Source organism: Stegastes partitus, unplaced genomic scaffold (assembly GCF_000690725.1).
Source record: "Stegastes partitus isolate 25-593 unplaced genomic scaffold, Stegastes_partitus-1.0.2 Scaffold64, whole genome shotgun sequence".
Taxonomy (NCBI): Eukaryota; Metazoa; Chordata; class Actinopteri; family Pomacentridae; genus Stegastes; species Stegastes partitus.
In genome coordinates this window covers 579,412-602,141 of record NW_007577795.1, presented here as the reverse complement: position 1 = coordinate 602,141, position 22,730 = coordinate 579,412, and the positions used below count along the sequence as shown (strand labels likewise).

Genomic DNA, 22,730 nt, shown 5'->3' with positions numbered 1-22,730 from the left:
TGCCTCTTTTCCACACCATTTAAGGTTAAAATAAAAAAAAAAAAAAAACAAACTTGGAACTAATGTAAACACACCTAATTAAGATTGTAGTTCTTATATTAAATTTACAGGCTTTATTGGTGGGATCTGGAGTCACAGAGCTACTCCCACCATCAAATCTGAAAGAGTAAAGTGAAAAACTGAGTGATTTACTTAACAAGTTGGTACTTTGAATTAATCCTCGTGGGAAAGCTCTGCTTTTGACCCTTGCCAACTATTTAGAGACAGAGCAGTCACAGTGCAGCGCTCAGCCTACTCCAAATCTGTGGCCACTGTTGCCTTTGGTCAAAGACACTGGCCACAGTATCATCAGACATCATTCATTAACTTTTATTAAGCGGAGAAAAATCTAATTAAATAAAACCACAACTGCCCCACGAGGGATTACAAAGCAGTTGCAGAAGTATGATTCATTATGTTTTCAACATAAAACATTTTAATGCAATCCAACACTTGCAGAAGGATTTATGAATTCTGTAAACAGATATTTTAAAGTTATATTTGAGCAGCCTAAAAGCTCTGAAAAACAGCTGAGAAACATTAAAACCCAGGGCCTCTTCCTAGCCTCTCAAAGTGTAAACTTCAAATTGTCAGTATTAGTCAGTGTATGAATCAGTCTGACTTTGTTTAGCACTTTTTATACAAACAGAACGTGTGTAATTAAAAATCAAGAGTAGCAAAATATGACAATAATAGAAACGTGTTGAAATTAAACACTAAAACGTGCAAATAGATAGTCGAGAGTTTTGTTAGTCTCTGCTGCCCTCAGGTCCACAGTGAGGGTATTTTGCATTAGAAATTTCAATATCGCTCTGTTCTCATGGTGAACCCATAACTAATTAAACGTGATTTTGTTTTTGAATAAACTACACAGCACTGAAGGTTGAAGGCGTCATAGTATTCATCTGTTAAACTCTGTCGCCATCAGGTGGATATAATACTGCAATTACAACAGGGTGCTGCTTCCAATAATGCTCTACTGCTATCTACTTTTTATTAGACTAATTTCTCATTTCAAACACCCGTAAAATAACTAATTAAGCACAGTGTATGTAAATAACAAACTCTTGCAAATGCACATTTTCATGCCTTATTGCAGCCTATATGTACATGCTCTATAGTGCTAAATAACAAAGGGAAGCTTTCAATCTGATCTGATAAGAAATCGCAACCAAAAAGCGTCCAGTATCCTCTAAATAATAATATCTATTGCTTTTATTGAATACAGATAAGCGTGGGTGAAATGTTGTGTAACAGGTTTCAGCTCACGTTTTTGTCACATTCAGGAGAGATCTCATCGGTTGTATGTCGAACACTAAAATCTACAACGGAATTATTATACAGATTTTTAAAAAACTGATTTACTTATTAGCCACGATATCTTTGTTAAAATATTTTGAACGTAAAAATACGAAAATACGAAAAAAAGACAAATCCGAAGGGGCGCGGAAACTGACCAACCTGTACGTCACTGAATATTTTAACCAATCAGAAAGCGAGTATGCAAATAAGGGATTCTTCTAGGAAGTGAGCTGCCAGCAACCGCCGTTGCTACTCGAGCTAGTGCTGTTAGCTACGGCTGTGAAACGGTGCGGAGGGTGTGCGACACATCGTGCTGCCATGCTTTGAAGACACATTAGCAACACAAATGAAAAGCCACGAACACAATTACAGCCCTCGTCGCTATTAAAGGAGAAAGGAGGCGATTCATACTTGCTCGGCTGAGGTGAGTAAATACCGAAGACGATGCAAGCTGCCGCGTCCTTTGCGATGCTACACCGTTAAATCGATAATAGCGACGCCCAGACACTGATTTTTTTTGGTTTTGTTTGGATTAAACCGATTTAAAAGATTTAAAACTACGGGTTATGCGTAAATAGATTTAAGTTGTACATTTTGTGAAAATGTAAAGCTACTGCGCAAAAATATTGAGGGTGGGTGGACAGTAACGGAGACCCCGGTGCTCATTTACCAGGGCCAATAAAGATGCTGTCGGCCTGCCCTCGGATAAACACAACACGGATGCGCAGCTCGGTTAGCATCCTTTTTATATCGTCCGTGAATGTGATAGTAGCTAGCGGTACCTCGGTGCAATATTGTGTCATTTGTGGCTGTAAAACGGCTCCCTGGCTTGTTGTGAGTCGTGACAAAGGAGAAGAGCTAATATTAGCAGAGCTGCTCCGGAGTCAAATTGAATCGTTTTATGACCCGACACAGTGCGGCTTGCATCGGAGAAAGCACACTTGTCTGTTTGCTTCAGCTCCACGCCGCTGTCAGATGCGCTCTGGGGGTTTGTTTGCAGTGCATGAGACGGGTATTAGTGGTGTTATTTTATGTAGCTAATTTTATGCAGCTGGGGAAAGTTCTGGCACCAGCGGCTGAGTGTCGTTTACATGTAATGCTTGTATAAACCCATTACTTTGAGGCTTTTGTGGGTGTGAAGTTCTGATTTTTCTTAGAGCAATGTAGGAACTTCTTCTCTCTGGTGACACAACACAGATAAATGCAGAGAACAAACGTTATCAGGTCTTATGAGCAAGGCTGGGTATTGCTTCATAGGAACATGTTGTACATAATACCAGCTCCTGCAATAGACACATTCAAGAGGACTGAATGCAAGCAGCGGTGAGTCTAGAAAGTTAACACTAAAAGCTCTAACTGCTTTTCAGTCATTTTATATGATTTGTTCTAGTAGCTAGTTGAAAACTATGTCAATCTGAGGGTCAACAAATCCCACTTTTGCTTCCTATTTAACACCAAATGTTATTTATTATCTGATCTACATATACTAATAATGTAACATTTAGTGGATTTGTTATTAAGGTGACTCATATTCAGAATAGCCCAGAAGAAGAGCAATGGAGTATTTTAGGGTAAAAAGTTCATAGAACAACATATGATTTGAATTAATCTTACTTATCAACTTATGGTACAATATAACTTTCTTTACTGATTGGAGAGGTGGTGTTCTTTCCTGCTTCCATACGTACATTAGTGTCACTGCTCCAGATATCTTGCTCTTAAACTGAAAAATCTTCTTAATAGTGAAAAACTTGAAATGACAAAAACATTGTGACTTCAGTTAAAACAATGTATAGCTTTTTCCAGTAAACTAATATCCATCTGTGAAGGCATTCAGTATTCCACTGTGCAACTAATGATTTAACTGTAGCCTATAAACTGTGACTCAGTGTCATTTACCATTATGTCCTGAATGATCCTTTCTCCAGTTCAGGGATGATTTATGATTAAAAGCAATATTTAAGTTACAGGTGTGTTGTGTGTAAATGTGCACACTTCTTTCACATCATGCTGCTGTTTCATGTTGCAGCTGTTCAATAAACCCAGAGGAAGGACTTAGACGAACCGCTGGAGGCAACAAACTGAACTTTAGATCATGTTGACATTTTTAAAATCTATGCATGCTGCTGTGCATAGCTGTTAAGATAATTTATTGGCTCTTTGACCTGCACTTGAACACCGGAGCTGCTTCTCCAAAACTTCACTGAAGGAATTTGACCTATCGCATCTTGGGTGGAAACCGGAATGGCCAGTCAGATTTCGAAGATGGTCATGACCCCCTGTGGCCTCCCTTTCAGGGCCCCACTGAAGGCATGTGTCTGTAATGACCTCTGTCCACCAGCCAGAAATAAAACAAAATCATGTAAATTAGAATGACATGAAGAGAGAACATCAGGTAACTCTTCATAAATGTCAAACTTTGTACAGTGTTTTTGCTTGATGTAATGGTTTTGTTGGAGATAAGTGACAGGATCAGCTTGAACTGAGATAGGGTGAAGGACACGGCTAGCAGTGGTAACCTCAAAATGTGAAAGTGGGAGAGATTTTTCTCAGAATAATGAGACAAAAACTGAGGCTTAGATTTGCTTGACATGTCAAAATGTGCATTTTTCTAATTGATAAGGATGAATAATAAACCATCTTTTACACCAGGGGGAAGGGCTTGGTTAGATAATGACATAACATCTCAGTGACCCTTCTACTTGTGTGAGATATGGAACTCAGAAAAAGAACAACAACGAAGAGTCCCTGTCTGACCTTCCAGTATTGCTATTAACTGTTTATTCCTCAAAACAATAGATTATTTAAGGAATGTGCAAACTCTCCTAAACCCAGGGACAAGCAAAAGATTCCACAACGGGATTTGGAAACTCTGACAAAGAAACTTTCTCTCTTGAACGTCAAACACACACACATACACACAGACTTTGTATGTATACGTTTATGAATTAATTTATAATTTTAATAATCATAATCAGAATAATCATCAGAGTTTCCTGGATTCCTAAGACAAATAAATATTACTTTACAAATTATTTGAGAAGAAACAGGGTTCTCTGCATATCTTCTGTTTATTTAAAATCCAGCTGGATGGGTGTTTTTCAGCTCAATAAAAATAAATCCAGAATTAAGCAACTTTCCAGCTTCTAAGCTTCCTGGCTGTCTTGCATTCTCTCCTCTGTTTTGTGACTCCACTGCTTTTTCACCTGTCAGTAATTCGTTTTATCAATTTTATCTGTAAATAATTGCATATGTAATTAGGTATGGTATTGCTACAATATCAGAATTAGTTAGCCAACTAATTTAAGCACTGAACTAAATCACTGTAGTGACAACAGGCATATTGAGGAAGGTGCTGTGAAGTAGAGATTAGACCTCTAACACTGTTCACCTAAAACCAAAGAGAAGTTGATTGTTGTTATAATCACGTTCTCATTGGATTTTGTTTGTTTTCTTTTGTAATTCTCAGGTTTGACCGTGTCACTGTGACTTCCCCTCTGGACATTTTTAGACTTTTGGAGCAAGTTATTATCGGCGGCTAACTTGAACACAAAATGTAAGTTAAAAAGCTTTTTATTTTCAGTTTCTGCCTAAGTTGTTGTGCAATGCATCATCATCTGTACCAAAGTCTACATTTACCTTTTATGGAATTTTTTTTTATGTGTTTACTTGGTCAGAACAATGCAAACACTGTGATCTATTTTTGGGAAATCATGTATCAGAACTTCCCTTTTTCGTGGTAACAAGCAGTACTGGGGCCTCTGTACTCTTTGAAGTTCCTGTTTTTTTTGTAACTTCTTGTCTTAGCTGACTTGTTCATACTCAAGAGTGTTAATTTTTGTGTTAAAGTGTGAATGTGTTGATGTAAGGCCTTAGAACTGATTTCAATCAAGAATCAGTGTGTGTCTGCTGTATGAAATGGTTTATTTAAAGTCATGTCAGCACCATTATCCTATATGTGGCAAGGCTTCCTATTGGCACTGTTTAAGCTGTAATGTAATTAAGGTGAGTGTGTTAAATAACTCACTGTGCTTTATCTGACTGAGTTGCTCTCTCTCCGTATTCCCACAGATCTGTTGCTATAAGGCTCCAAGAGGAATATTTAGGTCAGTCAGACATCATCAGATATTTCTCTGCTTCATCTCGTCTCTGACTTAATCCCAGCTTATCAAGAACTCAATCATTTTAGCATTTTGTACAAGTCATGGGTGCTTTTATTGTATTTAAATAACAAGACTGAATACAAGACTGTGTTGTATTTTTACAGAAATTTGTGTTTCACTGGGTAAAATACTAAAAGTTTGTTTTTGTTTTTCAGAATAATCATGAGCACCCACGACTCAGACGTGCACACCATCTCTCCAGAGCTGCCGGCGATGTTCGACGGCATGAAGCTGGCGGCAGTGGCCACAGTGCTCTACATCATCGTCCGCTGCTTAAACCTCAAGAGCCCCACCGCGCCACCGGACCTCACCTACCAGGACACACCCCTCAACCGATTTCTCCTCAAGTCGTGTCCTCAGCTGACCAAAGAGTGAGTTGCATTTTTCGGCTCTGTGCCTGTCACTTAAGGTGTTTCCATGGAAATGTTGCTGCTGCTCAGCCATCTGTGGCTGCAGTGAAGGTAGCAGTTTGTCTGGCAGTGGTCCCATCTGTCATCAGTGTTCCTGAGTGTGCCACATGTCAGTACCAGGAATGTCTGGCTTTGCCATCAGTTCTAGCATGAATTAAATACGAGGCTGTATTTTTTTTCCTGTTGGGGAGGGTGGGTGGTATCCCAAATGTAGACCGGGTTTGTCACACTTGCATTATGGTATGGAATCATCCATGACAGGGAAAGGGGATTTGCATTCATGACTATGCTAGTCTCCCCATCAGTAATGTCGACTATAATTTGGCTCTTCCATCTGAGTTTATAATTGATGCAAACCAGTGGTTGTGGGAAGAGGGCAAGTCTTCCCTGTGTAGGCTGAACTAGGTTAGTAGCACCTCCATTCACCGTCAGCAAATCTAACAAGAAAAAATACAGATACAATGTTATGTAACTGAAGAAGGGTGACGAAGAGATACCTTAACATTTGCTTATGTGCCATTTCCAAACACTGCCTCAGTTGGATCAGCACTGCTGGAAGGTTATGTTTGCAAACAGAGACTAGTTTGACTAACCCTGTGACCTAAAATGTCTCTAAAGTCCTCTGTAAACAGCTGAAAGCATTTTTAAACTGAATATCGGGTCACATTTGTTTTTTAATATTATTTTGTATTGCACTGCTGCTGTTAGCTGTAAGTTAACACGCAAGTGTCATTGTATTTTGCACAATGACAACAAAGTCTCTATCTATGAGCTAATTCGTAATTTCATCACATTTTACTGGATGCGAACATGAAACAAACACTCTAATGTCTGATGTCATAATAACTGATGCAAACCTGCGGTTGCTGGAACAGACACGTCCTCCCTTTATTTAGGCTAAACCAGATTAGCAGCAGTGCTCAAACCTACTGTCATTTGTAGGAAAAGCTCTCTCTTCCATTTCACAGGGTCAATTTAACAGTTTTTTCTCATATCTGTCCCTGTCCTACTGTTGTCGCAGTTCTCGATGGCAATGTTCAGCTCTGTAGGGAGACTCTTTCCAAGCGTTCATCACAAGTGTCTGCTTATATAACCGATTGTTACTGAGCCCTTTGCCTTTCAGCTGCGTGGACAGGGAATCATAAGGCCACACTGATGTTTACATTTTTGTCTGACTTGTTATCATTTCGTCCTGAACAGTCAGATTCTCCTCAGCACACAGACACGTATACACCAACGTGTAGAAATATGAAAGCCGAACATCCTGTCTGCATTGTTAATGTGGTTCTCAACATCATCTCTGTTGCTGAGGAGTCACGTTTGCAACTCATGACACCCTGAGTCGTTGCATAACAGATCAATTATACAGTGGAAACCATGGAGGGGTGTTGTGAACTTGACAGAGGCAACAGTTTGGGAACATGCACACTAGGGTGTCTACAGGCCAATCGAGAATAAATAACTTGAATCGCAGTACTTTATTTTTTTATCTGTAGAAACTTGTTTAAAGTTGACAAAAAAAAAAGTTACAGTCACATATGCCGAAGCTGATTGTGAAAGTTTTTACACTGTATTTTAATTTTTGGTCCTTGATGTTAAGGCAACAGTGATGTTACAGATATATAATATATTAAGGCAGGCACTGAAAGTAAACAGAGCAACATCTGAAACTTTAAATAGTCTAATTTTCTTTGGCACACTTAGCATAGTGTGACGCCAATCCATTCAGCCTCTATTGATTTTCACCAAGTATCAAACAAGCAGAGAACGCTGAACTTTACTTCTGGACTTTGATCTGGACTTTAGATCTTCGTTTCGTCAAACCGCCCTTCCGCGTCTGTTTCCCCTTTTCTGTTACCTAATAGCTGTGAAGGACAATAGCGCACACATTGCCTACAAAGGTGACATTTAGCGCTTCATAAAATGCAAATTTGGCAAACCAAAGATTTTCCCCATCACCCAAATCGAAGAGAAACTGAAACTTGCTGTCATTCGTAACATCATTTATTACAGAAAATTACAGGTTTTAATCACACAATGTTTAATTTAACATTTGTTATATCAGTTTTACTTCTAAGCTGAAATAAAAAGTGTGTTCAGTTATAATTAACTTAAATGTTTTTCTGTATTTATACATGTTTTAAATTTCAAAAAGGAATTGGGCTTATTAATGAGGATTTTTTAAACTATATTCGGGAATAAACACAAGTTGTCTGTTGCCTCCCATTGTAGGACTCAGCTAATCTGGCTGCGTGCTTATCTTCCTATCCACATTACAACAATGAGGTTATCCTCTTCCCGTAGTCATAGATTAAGCAGAGTACCCTCTAGAAGAGAGTGGTTAAGCTTTAGCTACAATTACAGTGCACGCTGTTGGTGATTACATTGTCACCAAATGGAGGTAGTCTGCTTTTTTGATTGGCAGTTCGCTTATGTAAGAGTGTACTTACTAGGTACAGTAATTGTTGGAGCCACAGCAACAGATGAGGAACAACAGGTTAAAGGGCTTGTGTAACCTATGATGTTACTGAACCCTCAACGCTCTGCTGCTTCTTACTGTCTTACCGTGTTTTGGTCTGTGTACTGTTAACACAACCAATGTCCACGTGGCGGCTGTGCTGTAGTTTAGAGTTAAGCTGATCTTGTTTATCTCGTCCCATTGCCTCAGATGGCCTATTCTTCACTTCACTGTCAGCAATTCTGACAAGAGAAATTCCCGATAGGATGTTATATAACTGAACGAAACACAGATACTTAAATATTTGCTAATGTGTCATTTCCAAACACTAAATCAGTTGGATTGGCACTGTTGAAAGATTACGTTTGCAATGGAGACTAGTTTATCTATAACTAAAGATGTAACATAAAATGCTCCTGAACTCCTCCCTAATTAGCTTCTTAACTAATGAGTTACAGTGTCACGTTTTACATGGCATTAAAAGCAAGTTGTCTTAGTTGTTGTCCCTGTAGCTCTTTTTTTTAATCATCCATGGTTATAATATTCAATATATTAGGCTTTGCTTTGCTTTACATGCTGGAATAGGCCAGCTGATTTAAAAAAAAAAACAGCATCCTTAAAGGTTTTCCTGTCAAGTTGTTCACATTGTTTTGCTCTCATTGTGGAAATAAGATGGGAATTCATGATAATGCACAACAAAAGGCGCAATACTTCAGAGGAACATTACATAATCCAAAGACTTGACTCCTACAGTTCACTCCTACAGAGATGTCACTGGAATTCAAGTGTGCATACAGAGCATAACTTAGCAAAACACAGCAACAGACGGGCATGAAACACTGATGAATGTTGGCCGCTAGAAATGTGACTTTGTATGCAAACTATGTGCGAGAAAGTTCATGTCCGTGTCATAAACCAGCAATGCAAATATCTGTGCTCAGGATAGCTTTGTGTTGATGTCGTTTCTGGGCATTAACCTTATGCTCTTATCAAGCGCATTAGAAGATAAGCTCATATTTCTAGATCAAATTTCATAGCAGAGCTCAATTTTGTGTTTTCCAGGTACATTCCTCCCTTACTGTGGGGTAAGAGCGGTCACCTCCAGACGGCACTGTACGGCAAACTTGGGCGGGTGAGCTCACCTCACCCCAGTGGAATCAGGAAGTATTTACCCATGCAGGACGGAGCAACTGCCACCTTTGACCTCTTTGAGCCACTGGGGGACCATCGAACTGGAGGTGATTAGTTTAATCAAGATTTACATTTTGTTAACAAAACACTTACAGTTCAGTGGCAAGAAAACACATAGGAACCCTTTGGAGTTACCTGGTTTATCTGCATTAATATGATCAGATTTAAGTCACAAGTTTCGACAATCACAGTCTAAGAGCTGCTTTATCTCGACCACATTCTGAGAACGTTGGCTCTCATCTTACATCGCATCTCTAATGTGGGCCAACCCACACTTCCAGTCTTGTTTCATTGATTTGAGTCCAGGAGCTTGTTCAATCTGAAAACAGTGTGCACCGTTTGGCAAACTTTCCACATTGTACAATATGTTTCCTCAAAATGGGCTGCAACAGGCTTTGAGGTATGTTTTCTTTCATTTGGTGTTTGTCTCAGAGGTGTTACTCAATCAGTGGTGTGTATAAAAACTCTGCTGTTTTAAAAAGGCAACAAAAGCTTTTTCAGCTGCCATGGCTGGAGAACAGAGTGTTCAACACACCACCATGGCTGTTTAAATACACATTTTGTTGGGACTGAATGTGCAGGTCCAGGTGTTTTAACTGGACTTCAAATGGCTTTTGTTTAAGCCATTAGCGTAGCAACCTACGCTGTAAATGTTCACATTTTGTGTTCAATGTGGACAATAATAGTATAATTTGTGTGTAGCTCCAAAGAGTTCACTTATTTTTTTGCTACTGTACTGTTTAAACTGTAGCTCTGTAGTCTTTTGATGCAACCCCTAATGAGTGGATGAGGGATCTCTCTGCTGATCTTTCTGAGGTCTCTCCCATTTTGTTGTTCCTGATAGAATTCTTGCTTGTTCAAGGCCAGGAATAGATAGAGGATGCCATTAGATGTAAAACCCTCCGGGACCAACTGTTGTGCCTTTTATATATAACTGTATTAGAAAAATGTAAAAGGGCTTGTTTTGAGATATTTAGTAAATGAAATTAAGTAATTTTGCCAGTAGAGTATTGTCAGCTTTGGATTATTTTTCCCTGGATTTCCAGGTCAGCTAACAGGACTGACTCTTTCTTGACTTGTTGGTCCTTAAATCTGGCAGTAGTAATGCAGTTGCGTGAGGACCGTTTTAGAGAGGGATTCCTTTCTTTGAAGGCCTCAGCTGAACCCTGACCCTACCACCTTAACTTTGATCTGATGGTTGTCTCAGAAAGCTTAAGCCTCACATGACATCTGGGGCCCAAAAAAAGTAGCACTACTATTTTTATTTTACTTTGACTGAAGCTATATTTGACAGATTAACAACCTAATCCTTTGTTTTGGATCGGCTGCCATGCTTGGCCTTGCTCCTTTTATTATGGTAATCTCTGTTTAGGAGAGTGACATACCTTCCTCCTTAACTTACCTATTTCTAATTGGCAAATTCTCCTGTTTCACCAGATGACATCACCATGGTGATATGTCCCGGTATCGGTAACCATAGTGAGAAGCACTACATCCGGACCTTCGTGGATTACGCGCAGAAGGATGGTTACCGCTGTGCTGTGCTGAACCACTTGGGAGCTCTTCCCAACATCGAGCTCACCTCTCCACGCATGTTCACTTATGGTGAGACTATGGCGCTGACTTAAGTTTTTTTTTCACTGCAGTTGTGAACCCACATTCCCCCCCAGGCACCTTTTCAAAAGGGTGTGTAGAAATTATACACTAGTTTTTCAAACAAAGAAAGTATTTCATTGGGTCTGCTGAGCCTGCTGGTGTCTTGTAATATATTCTCATGTGGTTGAAGCTTAACAAATTCTGGACAGAAGCCATTTAATTGCAGTGAGCACAGCTTAAGAATTATTTCCAAGCAGCTCTGGATCTATTTGTTTGTTCTGGTTTGGTGAAATGTATTTTTCATTTTCCTTAATTCGGATCAATCCTGGTACAACATATTTCAAGTTAAAAGCTAAGACACTAATTGAGCTTATGGAAGAACTTCTAGAAATAGGGATTATGAGACCTGAGCTACTTGGAAACAGCTCATAGAGATACAAATCTGATACCCTGAGCTAAGGGCACCTTCAGCCAAAAGTGCTGAGCAGAAACAAAAACATCCCATCCTACAGAAGTATCGCTGTATGTATTGAGTAGTAACTCTATACTGTTTCTTTTACAGGGTGCACATGGGAGTTTGCGGCCATGGTGGGCTACATCAAGCGAGCGTATCCTCAGACCCAGCTGATCGTGGTGGGGTTCAGTCTGGGTGGAAACATTGTGTGCAAGTTTCTGGGCGAGAACAGGACGAACCAGGAGCGAGTGCTGTGTTGTGTCAGCGTCTGTCAGGGGTACAGCGCTCTCAGGTGGGTTGCTGTCCTCTCATCTCTTAATTAAATTCATGGTTTCATCAAAGCCGCTTTAGAACCCCGGCACTTGATGTACACACACTTCTAAATATAAAATGAAGCTCAGCATAATGCCACAAAATGATTAGAGCTTGCATAATGTCATCACGCATTTATTCACCAGTCTACCCAACAAGTCTGTGCAGCTGTTTCATCATTGAGCTGTTCTTTTGTAGTAATGTAGTAATCTTAAATGATAGTACTGTTTTGATATAGCAGTCACTTTTAGGATCTTTAATAAATGTAAGCAACAGTCACATAAAAACTTGACTTTAGTGCTGGATACTGCTCTCCACTAATTCATTCACTTTGTCCTCGGTTTGCTCTAATTTTTTTTAGCGTGCATGATTTGTGAGTTTGTGCACACAGAGTCAAATTTGTGAAACACGCATGAAAAACAAATGTATTATGATGCTGTGTTTAAAGCATTAGTGCATGTGGGCGTTTGTACTCTGTGTTCATGTTGGACTGAGCCACACCTTCTGTGTTTTAAATGCAGCCAGCATCTCTTGGCAGACTTGACAGGCTGAGTCTGTTAAAGTTTGGATTCAGACAGCAGGGGAATGGTGTGTTGCAGAGACTGGCCTTCTGTGAAATTGGATTTGCAGTTTCTTGTCCTTTAATGAATTCTCCTTTCAAATCGTTGTCCAAACCTAAACCGTTCTCCTGTCAGTGTTCCTTGAGAGCTGAGGGTTTAAATTATTTTTACAGTTTTGTTGGACATCAGATTGTATTGAAAAGCCACAAGGAAAGTGAAATAGATTTTTTTTGTTAATGGTTGGTAATTTGTTGAATGTCAATAGCTGTTGTTTTGCTTCATTCTGTCTCTGTCAGTGAGTTGCATACTGATGCCTGACAGGATCGCTGCTCTCTACCAGTGTGACTCTTTGTCCAGAGGATTATACACAGGACATTCAGTGTTGTTTGGAATGCAGACAGGCTGCACAAAGCTAACTTCCTGTGTGTTTGTCTCTATCTCACAGGGCCCAGGAAACATTCCTGCAGTGGGATCAGTTTAGACGCTTTTATAACTTTCTCATGGCAGACAACATGAAGAAAATCATCCTCTCACACAGGTACCACTGTTGGCCTTCCACAAAATGCAAAATGCTTCCCCACAGTTTCTCATTCCTTATTTTATGGTGTTTGGTGTAGGGGTCAACAAATCAATTTTTAAAGTGTTTTTGCTATTATCAATATCATTATTTTTTAGATTTAAAAACAAAAAATCAAAACCACTACTTTGGCTCTGATGCAGCTACCTCTATTTGTAGTCCAACCAACAGCACTGCAATTGTGTATTGTATAAGGTATATATGTCATTTCCAAATGTCTTCTTGATAACCAATAATCTGTATTAGCCTTGAAAGAATCAATCGGTTGACCCCTAGTTTGAACTTAAAACTATGGTTCACCTTTTTGATCCAGCAAAGACAATGTCAATCCATCTTGATTACGGTCATGTTTATTGGACTGTAGTGGCACATAACAGATCTGTGTGGGTTAAACAGGTCGAGACATTAACTTTTATTCTGCTTTATGATAAGTGGAAATAAATGGGAGCCAAAAATTGTAGCTGTTGATGTCACAATGTAAAATAGATTTGGTCACTTTCCCACTGTGGTAATAATAAAGTCTTATTGTAGTACTAATGGTTAAGTTATGGACTGCTGAAATTTGTTTAAAAGTCATCCGATATGTGTGTTTGTGTTCACAAGTATGTTCATGTATGTTACAGACACAGTTTGTTTGGTGGGAGCTCAGTCAAAATGATCGATACAGAACTAGGTCGACTGTACACGGCAACATCCCTAATGCAGATCGACGACAACATCATGAGGTATGTGAATAAAACGTTTTATTGCTTCGAGCAGAAATTGTAGCTGTCAGTTTTTTCATGTGGTAGAGTGCAGATCTGTGTTTTTGCAACTCGTGTATGTATCTTACTTGTTACTTAAAATAATGTTAACCCATTTGTAAATATCGAGATTCTGCAGTAACTAAGATTTTCTTGTCATTTCTGCTGAACTTTTCTTCTTCGATTGTAATCGACGCTGCTTTATTCGGGGGGCTTCAACAGAAAATTCCATGGCCACAGTTCTCTCAAAGAGTACTATGAGAAGGAGAGTTGTGTACATTATATTCACAATGTAAGAACTGCTCTCACTTGCACCTCACACCTTCTCAAATAATGTTTCTGTCTTTGGTCTGTTTGTGTACATGTTTGATGTATGAAATGTTATTCTTATGTTTCCAGGTAAATGTACCACTGCTGCTAGTAAACTCTGCAGATGATCCTCTGGTTCATGACTCACTGCTCACCATCCCTCGCACACTATCAGGTAATAACCAGCATGTTATATGACAACAGCAGCACACCAGGTTCACTTTAGCAACCTTAAGTCACACTTTTGAGCTTCTTATGATCTTTTATTTGCGTGGGCAAGTTGTGAGTGTGGCAGTAGGCTTATTGTTGTCAATCTTTGATTACATTTGTTGTCAAAAAACAATCCAAGAGCCAAACTAATGACCTGAAGGAAGACACCCGAAATATGTGTGTTAGTTTAAAACCGGCAAAAATGAATAATATCCTGATAGACCGGTTTGTTTTAAACTGTTTTTCACATAGAGAGATGGTACTTCTGAATATGCTGTTCAGTAAACTTCAGAGTAAAATGAGTCGTCTTTTGGCAATATCAGCTCACAACATGCTTTCATTGATAAAAAGTGAAGAAAAAAAAGGGGAGAAAGTGCTTAAAAAGAGCTAAATCGGTTGCAAACAAAGAAAAGGAAGGTGCAAAAAAGCAGTACAAGTCTTACACTGTGTATGGTCATTTAATAAGCTGATGCTGGATTATACTGACACGTGGAAAAGTAATGAAAATAAAGATGTTATGCTGAATATTTGTTGCAACAGACAAAATCTTCAGAATTAGAGATAACATTTTTAATTAGTACATGCACCTGCAAACAGATTGTAGCAATCATTCACTGTTCCCTGTAATCTGGGGATTAATACAGCAGGCTTGTCCTGTCTGACTAACTGCTGCAGTTGAATCTCAACGCTGGTTCTCAAAAACCACGTCTGCAAAAAGGCCCTCTGATGAGTTGTCTCCGCACCCTGACCGGGGCAGGGCGGGGCAGAGTTCAGGTCTATGAGTAATGTTTTCTGGTCTGCTGCAGCAGCTGTAACACTCACCTACAAGTATAAGTGTCCCTCTGTCTGTTTAAAGTGAGTTTTACTCCATCACAGGTTCCTAAAACCAATCTTACCCCGGAAATAGGTTGAGTACAAAGTCTGAACCTCATTTTTACCTAACATAAAAAGGCAGTCACTCAGACTGACTGCACATTACGTAGTGTCTATCAAGCCTTCCTTTTCCTCAGCCTGTGCTATATTTAAACTTACTTACCACTTCAACTGTTTTGGAAAAGGAAAATTCCTCAGGCAAGGGTGTGTGTGAGAGGGTGAGTGGGTTCTGACTGGAAGTACGTGCCACTCTATCCTACATATATGACTCTGGAGAGCAACACTTACAGAAAGTGGATCAGCTGCCCCTTTGGTCTAAAATGTGATACAGTGACTCAGACAGGCAGCTACTGGCAAAGGACCCAACAGAAAGACACGCGCTGTGTGTTGATGCTCGAATTAGCTTGGGTTAAAAATGCTTGATAGGAGTGCACAGCTTACTATGAAGTCAATCATGTTACATAACGTAAGAATACTTAAACGAGGAAAGCTAACCCTCTTCCTAACGTGAGGTTATTGTTTCTTGTTTTTCTAATACAGTGAAACAAAGTCAAATCTTGAAGCAGTATTTTGTTTCAGTCAGGTCACAGTGCATGAAGTGCCCCAGTATTCAGATCTTCAGCTTCAGTGTCTTTTTTTAACTTACGAGGTGTTTTTTTAGATCATTTTGTTCCCACCTGTCACTCAGCACCCTGCTGAGGCAGTGGCTCCAGGGTCTGCTCAAGCACTCAGTTGTTCGAGGGCAGCTCAGCGACTGTCGTGAATAGTGCACAGCGGTGAAAGCCCTCTGGGATCTTAATCGCTAGTCAGGCAAATCATGCTCCCCCACTAACCCAGATAAGAACAGGAGAATGAAAAGATCCAGGCCAGTCCTTTTCATGAGAACACTTTGCTCTGGTCGTCCACAGCTGCAGCGCTCCAGAGGTTCATACAGCTGTCACAATGAGATTAATGTTTTGTCAGCTGTGTGGAGATGACCTACTTTGAATTTCAACATTTATTCATTGTGAATGATGGAAAATTGGTATGAATGGATTCACTACGTTTTCTTGTGTAGAGAGCACAGATGTAGCATTGCTCATCAAGCATAGGTCTCTTTATTGGAGCTTTAAAGCCCGGTGTGTAGGTTGTCAAGTGTGACGATTACATCAGTTGGAAAAGTATGTGGACATCTAAACATTACACCCTGACAAGAATCTGAGCTGAGTCACCTTGTTCAGACTGCAGGGAAGGTTATGGCAAAGAGAGAACAGCGTTCACTGCAGTGACGTCTGTGTTTAGAATGACACAGACAATAGAGAATGATCTGACTCTCGTCCTGCACTCTGAATATGAGCTTTGACATCTGGACGACAGTTTAGAGTTCTCAAGTGTAAAGTAAAATTAAACTGATCAAGATTTTAAACAGCAGTTGCGCAATGTTTATTGTCTCACTTCATTTAGTACTACAGAAGCATGTGCAAGACATTGACAGTAGCTTGACAGCAGAGCGTCTCAAAGTGGCCACGCCCATAAATGTGCATAATTTAGGCCTTAATACAGTTTTTAAGCCCTTTTAAGCCTGTAAACATGTTTGTTTCTGCTTTTTTGAACATGCTGGTGCTTTAAAATTGTGCTTTATTTGTTTTAAATGTTTTATTGTTTCATTGCTACCATGCTACAGCTGTGCAATAATTTACTCCCTCTTCTATATCTGCTTGTATCTATTTATTATATATAGGTTTATATGTTGACTGTCTGGGTTTCTGCTCTTTGTAAACTTTGGTGCTTTAATGCATCAAATGTCACAACAATGCTGTAATGTATATTTAGGGTTCTGTGTGGCAGCACAGTGAAGTGGATCCTGATTTTCTTAAATATCTCACCCCAAAAAGCATGAACAATAATATGGTGCTTTAGCACATTAATGTTGCAGCAGGGGTAAGCCTGTGTTTAGCCATAGAAGCATTGATGAGCCCTGGTGTATGGCAGAAAGATGTGTGATAGAGCTGACATAAGGGCTATTTGCAGATCAGTCAAGTTCTTCCACAGCCAAGTAAAAAAAAACAAAAAACATTTGTCTGGGTGCACAACGGCAAAGACAGGCGTGTCCACGTACTTTTGGCCATATAGTTCCAACAGTCGAGTTTGTCATCCAGTGAGACCTGCCAGTCGAGGCACGCCTATATCAGTGTGTTTATATAGTTTTCAAAATCACCTCCCAGTTGCAAAAGAGAAGAAGAAAAGCTTCTTTTACTGACGTGTGTGTTTTTCTAGTGCATCACACTGCATCTTTAGAAACCTATTGATTCAGTGTAGTCATACTGTTATCTTTCTGACCATGCAAACACACCCTCACTATCTCGTACAGGCATGAAATAATTCCTGGAAAGCCCATGTTTGGGCATGTGTCCAGCGTTGGTGTTCAAACGACGACGACACGCTGTGCAGAGTACAGAAGCCTAATTGCTGTCTACTCTTTCCTCCTTTAGCAAAGAAGCAGAATGTGATCTTTGCCCTGACGCTTCACGGAGGCCACCTGGGCTTCTTTGAGGGTGCCGTGCTCTTCCCCCAGCCCCTCACCTGGATGGACAAAGTGATTGTGGGATACGCCAACGCCATTTGCCAGTGGGAGAAACAGAAACCACCGTGCCAAAGCGGCCACCTGAGTGAGGGCTCCTGCGTAGAAGAAAAAGCATAAAACTGTGTAACTTTCTCATTCGTTCTCTTTCCTTTCACACCCTCTCCAACATCACGTTCCCCACACTGCACTGAGGAGACACCTTAAACTGCTCTCTCTTCTCTGCCTTCTCCTGCGGTGCTAATCACCACTACCGACCCACACTTCCCGGTCATACGCCTTCACAGTTTCCCCCCCTTCCCTCCTCCCCCCTTTGTAATCACCATCACCTTACAGTATGTGAAAAGTAACTAACTGCCTTTGTGCTCTTTTCCGCTGCGAGGACTCAGAGCAGGAACATTTTGTTTCTCGACATCTACACAATAATGACACTTGGCTAAAGGAGGCGTTGACCAAATATGACCAGACATTAAGTCAAGTTGGCATTTACAGGAAAGAGAGACCACCACTTTAGAGTAGTCCAGTGAGAAACAAAAGCACACAAGAAGCCTCCTATTACAGACCGTGCTGCAGTCGGTGCCCATTTACAGCACCTGTAAGAAGCTCACTGCTTATCACCGCCAAGGCCATAAAGCCTAGTCTGCTGTCTTAACCAACACAGCATCTTTGTAGTTTGTATGTCTGTATGTATGTGTGAATGTATGTGTGAATGTGTGTTGCTCACTGATGTAGTGAGTATGTCAGTGTGCGCCTGTCTACACCGAGAGTTAAAGACCCACGACGGAGTGTGTGGTCCTCGTGTTCGGTTGGTGTGATCCGGATTCTCTGTTCATAGTCTACTGGCCCTTATAATGTCTGTTCTTTTGGGTGAATTGTTGCTCTGTTGTTTATAGAAAATGTACAGTAGAAAAATTAAGTATTACGGTGGGATCTTACATGTTATTTCCAGCTCATAACATCCTCCTGGCACTTTTGTTTGGCGCTTGAAATGAAAAGTGTTCAGTGCTTACCAGACATGACCCGGGATCAACCCCAGATGGGATCTGTGCACATTCCCACGGTCGCATACTATCACTTTGATTCAAAGCACTTTACACCCTGTACGCCACAATCTTTTTTCTTTTCCCCTTTTTGTTTTCTCATTAGTCAAAAGTGCAGGTATGGAAATTATTAATGGTTTAGCTCTCTGTGTGACAGCAAGAGAAAAACTAGAGGGAGCAAGGATGATAACGAAAAGTTAGATGACTCAAACGTTCCCCGTGTCGTGTGTTGTCAGTGTCTTTGAGCCCTCTTACTCTTTCTTCTGCCTTTGATCAGCTGCAGTTCCAGCCAAGATATCCTTCTCTTACGGCACAGAGGCTAACGCTCAACCCACCTCATGTGGTTCTAACATCTTAGTACAGTTTTGCATTTTCCTCCAGACGATCCTGTGGTTTTGAAATGTTGAAAATGCAGTCCACTGATTGGCCCATGTGGTGCTATTAAAGGGACAGTTTAGCAATGCAAAGCATATTTTAAGCTTTTTTTATATATATATATGTATTCTGAGCTGTGAGGTATGATGAGTAGGAGGGCTAAAGATACCAAAGCTAACTCTAACGTTTATTTTAGTGGATTGTTTGTTTAAAAAAAAAAAAAAAAAAAAGAAATACCGGTGATTGTTATATTGTATAATTCGATGGAGAATGCGGCATGCAAGAGAAGACGGATTTTAATTCTAGAGAATATTTTTGTTTCGAAGACTGTATTGACTGGCTAAGCGTGGAAAGTGTTGCAACACAGCAGCAAAAAACTGCAATGAAAGATCACCACAAACCTGTTCTGGATGAAATCATACTGCAATACTGGGACCTGTGGACTTTTGAAAACCTGAATCAAATTTAGAACTTGTTTTAAACCTTGCTGTAAGGGCTTAGGAAGCTTTTTCCCAGGCAAAGTCCAGCCAAGAAATCTGTGCTCTAAAACCTGCTACTGAACACTGTGATGAGACACGTGGGTGGTTTGAAAGTGATCGACAACAGTGCGTTTTGTTGAGCTGTTTCGGCCAAGACTTGTGTGTTTATAATACCTGGGTGATCGTATTTGTATATCGAAGTAGTGGTTGTTTTCTTTTTTAATTGGAAGAGCAATATATAAAGGTACACACTGCAAATCAGTAGAGGAATGCAGAATGTAAAAATATATTCAGTTATTAGAATCATATGTCAATGCTACTTGAGGAACCTAGAAAACATCCGTCATTATGCCTTAAGAATAAATATCCTGAGCATTAAAGTTCGTTCAGTAGTAGTATTGTAATGGTGATTCAGTTCACTGCTGTTGTTCCAAATTTAGAAAGATCCATTGCTTTTTTTCATGTGTAATTGGCTGAAATTAGAGGAGAGCAAATACTGTAAAATCCAGGTATTAATCTCCTCAATGCTGGCTTGGCTATTTAAGAAAAAGGGGGAATCACTGATCCAACACTATCTCCTTCAACTCAGGGCATCTGCCAAATACCAAGCACCAGTTTGATATCAATGCCTTCTTTTCACCTCCTGTGAAATCTGCCCGCTCCGCTGCGTGGAGCTCTTTGAAATCATTTTTACACACTGGAAGGAAAAAAAAAGAGACGAGGACCTGCTGTGACATCAGCCTGCCATGACTGAATTAGTGAATCTGAAAGTGAAAACACCACATTTTATTACAGCATTGACGATGAAACTGTACGTACTGTGGATCCGTGACCTCCCGACTGATATCCGACCCACTTAATAACGTGTTTCACCCTCTTTCTTTGCCGTCATCCAGCATTGTTCAAACCACAAATCGCTGTTTTCATCAGTCGTGAGGGGAGACGTAACTACAACTGCCAGTCATTCGTGGCGAACATCCTTTCATCCACCCGCAGTCAGATTATATGGTTCATGGTTCACCCTGTCCACAGCTCTCATTTTTTAAAAATAATCAGGTGTGGTTTAAGTTTTTTCTTGCTCGTGGAAAAATGTAAAGACTATCGGTGACACCAGCACAAACCCAGTTTCTGCAGTAGGAGCCATTTGTGTTTTTAAGGTTGTGTTTTTTTGCCTCTCCCCAACTTTGCACGAAAATGCAGATTTGGATGTATTATATTTTCTAGTTAATTATTTTTGGGTATTTTTGTTTTTGTATTTTGTATTGTTGTTATGACTTTCTTGTTTTGTTTGCTTGTGCAAATGCAGCAGAGCGTGTGTTGATGAGTGAACATGCAGTAGATGCATACTGTCATATCACCACCTCTGATCTACAAAAACCAAAACTTGTTCACTTTAACAATGAAAAAGCAAAATAGATATATAAAGATAGTGTATATTCAAATATTTGAGGGACCAGGGATGGAAAAAAGTAAAGGCAATAACCAACCAGGAGGGATTCTTTAATTATTTCAACACTAATGTGACTGGAAATGGTGTCAAGGTATATTAGACCAAAACATGTCCTACACATAAAGATAATTTCCTCATGGAGTGTGCGATCTGAAATGTTGTTTTACTGTATTGATATGAGAATGTGCTCTTGTGTATTTATGCTAACCCCAGTGCTTCAATCATCAAGATTGTGGGCTCGTGTTTAATTGCTTGGAAACTGAAGAATTCAAACATTCCCAGTAACTTGAAATCTCAATAAATCCAAAAAAAACCACATCTCGGTAAGAACGTTTATCTTTTAAAATCATCACCTATCTGCACATCCAAGCAAGTGGACAGGAGCCCACAGTGTGTTAACATACAGCAATCATTACACAGCTTTAATTTTGTGTTTACAAACTTGCAGAGGGAAGGTTAAGGGGTGTGGTGACGACTAGACGGGGCACGTAACGTGATGTACTCAGATACCGAACACTGGGTGTTTTTTTTGTTGTTGAAGGAAACCAGTGGTGTGTGTGATCCAGTTATGTGAGGAAACATGGTTATTGTGTTCCAAAATAAATTATTTTCTCAAATGAAAAAAAAAGTGTTTTCTTTTCACTTTACTATGACAATTAGACTACTAATGTTGTAAAAGAAGAAGCTTAATGTCAAGTTTATGTCAAACAAGGACAAAAATAATGCGATTGAACAATGGGATTATCATGACGTGGACAGTTAGGCCCCCTTGTGGTGGCAGCATTGAAGTCCTTTATATTTCCCCCTACACTTGTTTAGCTTCTTGGGTTTGACACATGACATTACATCCTCCACAATATAGTTTTAAACCCCTCTAGCATCATTGATTTAACACATGAAAGCTTATCTCTGATATTAGTTTTTTTTCTCAACTTAGAATGACTTTACATTGTTGTTTTCTCCAGAATATGCAGATGAATAAAGTCCCACCTTTCTTTCAACTCTAACTACTCTACGCTACACAATGTCCAGTTGTTGCATTCAAGTAATTCAGACTCATGTTTGAATGGGATTCTGAGGAGAATAATGATACAGTAAGTCCTGCCCTGCAAGTTGACAGGATTGGTTCTTTAGGTTTGTTATGTATGAAATCCTGGAAGTCTGAATCTGTGTTTTTGAGACTGTAATCTGTAGTTTTATTTTTTATTTTTAGGTGGAAATGCTGTGATGTGGCATTGACCGGTTATTTTGTTCATAAATTGTTGTCTAGAATATAAAAACACACCATATTAACATTTCAACAAGATTTTTTTTAAAAACTTGATTTTCACCAGAGGGTTCTTTAAGTAGGGCTGCAGGGTGGTGCAGTTAGCTAGCACTGTTGCCTCGCAGCAAGAAGGTTGCCGGTTTGCGTCCCAGTGGGGAGCACCGGAATCTTTCTGCGTGTTCGCATGTTCTCCCCGTGCAGCGTGGGTTCTCTCCGGGTTCTCCGGCTTCCTCCCACACAGTCCAAAAACATGTTGAGGTTAGTTGGTGATTCTAAATTATCCGTAGGTGTGAATGTGAGTGTGCTTGGTTGTCTGTCTCTAAGTGTAGCCCTGTGATAGACTNCCCTGTGATAGACTGGTG

The 22,730-nt window shown here is 39.9% G+C and overlaps 1 protein-coding gene across 1 annotated transcript; it reads left to right on the top strand.

Moving 5' to 3' along the window:
- Positions 1–1,592: 1,592 nt before the first annotated feature.
- LOC103353203 (abhydrolase domain-containing protein 2-A) lies at positions 1,593–21,729 on the top strand. Its single transcript, XM_008276055.1, has 12 exons — positions 1,593–1,765; positions 4,811–4,897; positions 5,413–5,447; positions 5,660–5,875; positions 9,435–9,610; positions 11,001–11,168; positions 11,722–11,905; positions 12,931–13,023; positions 13,686–13,787; positions 14,028–14,097; positions 14,205–14,289; positions 17,669–21,729. Exons 4-12 carry the CDS (start codon positions 5,667–5,669, stop codon positions 17,875–17,877), a joined length of 1,296 nt encoding a protein of 431 aa, XP_008274277.1. The 5' UTR covers positions 1,593–1,765; positions 4,811–4,897; positions 5,413–5,447; positions 5,660–5,666; the 3' UTR covers positions 17,878–21,729.
- The last annotated feature ends 1,001 nt before the right edge of the window (positions 21,730–22,730 follow it).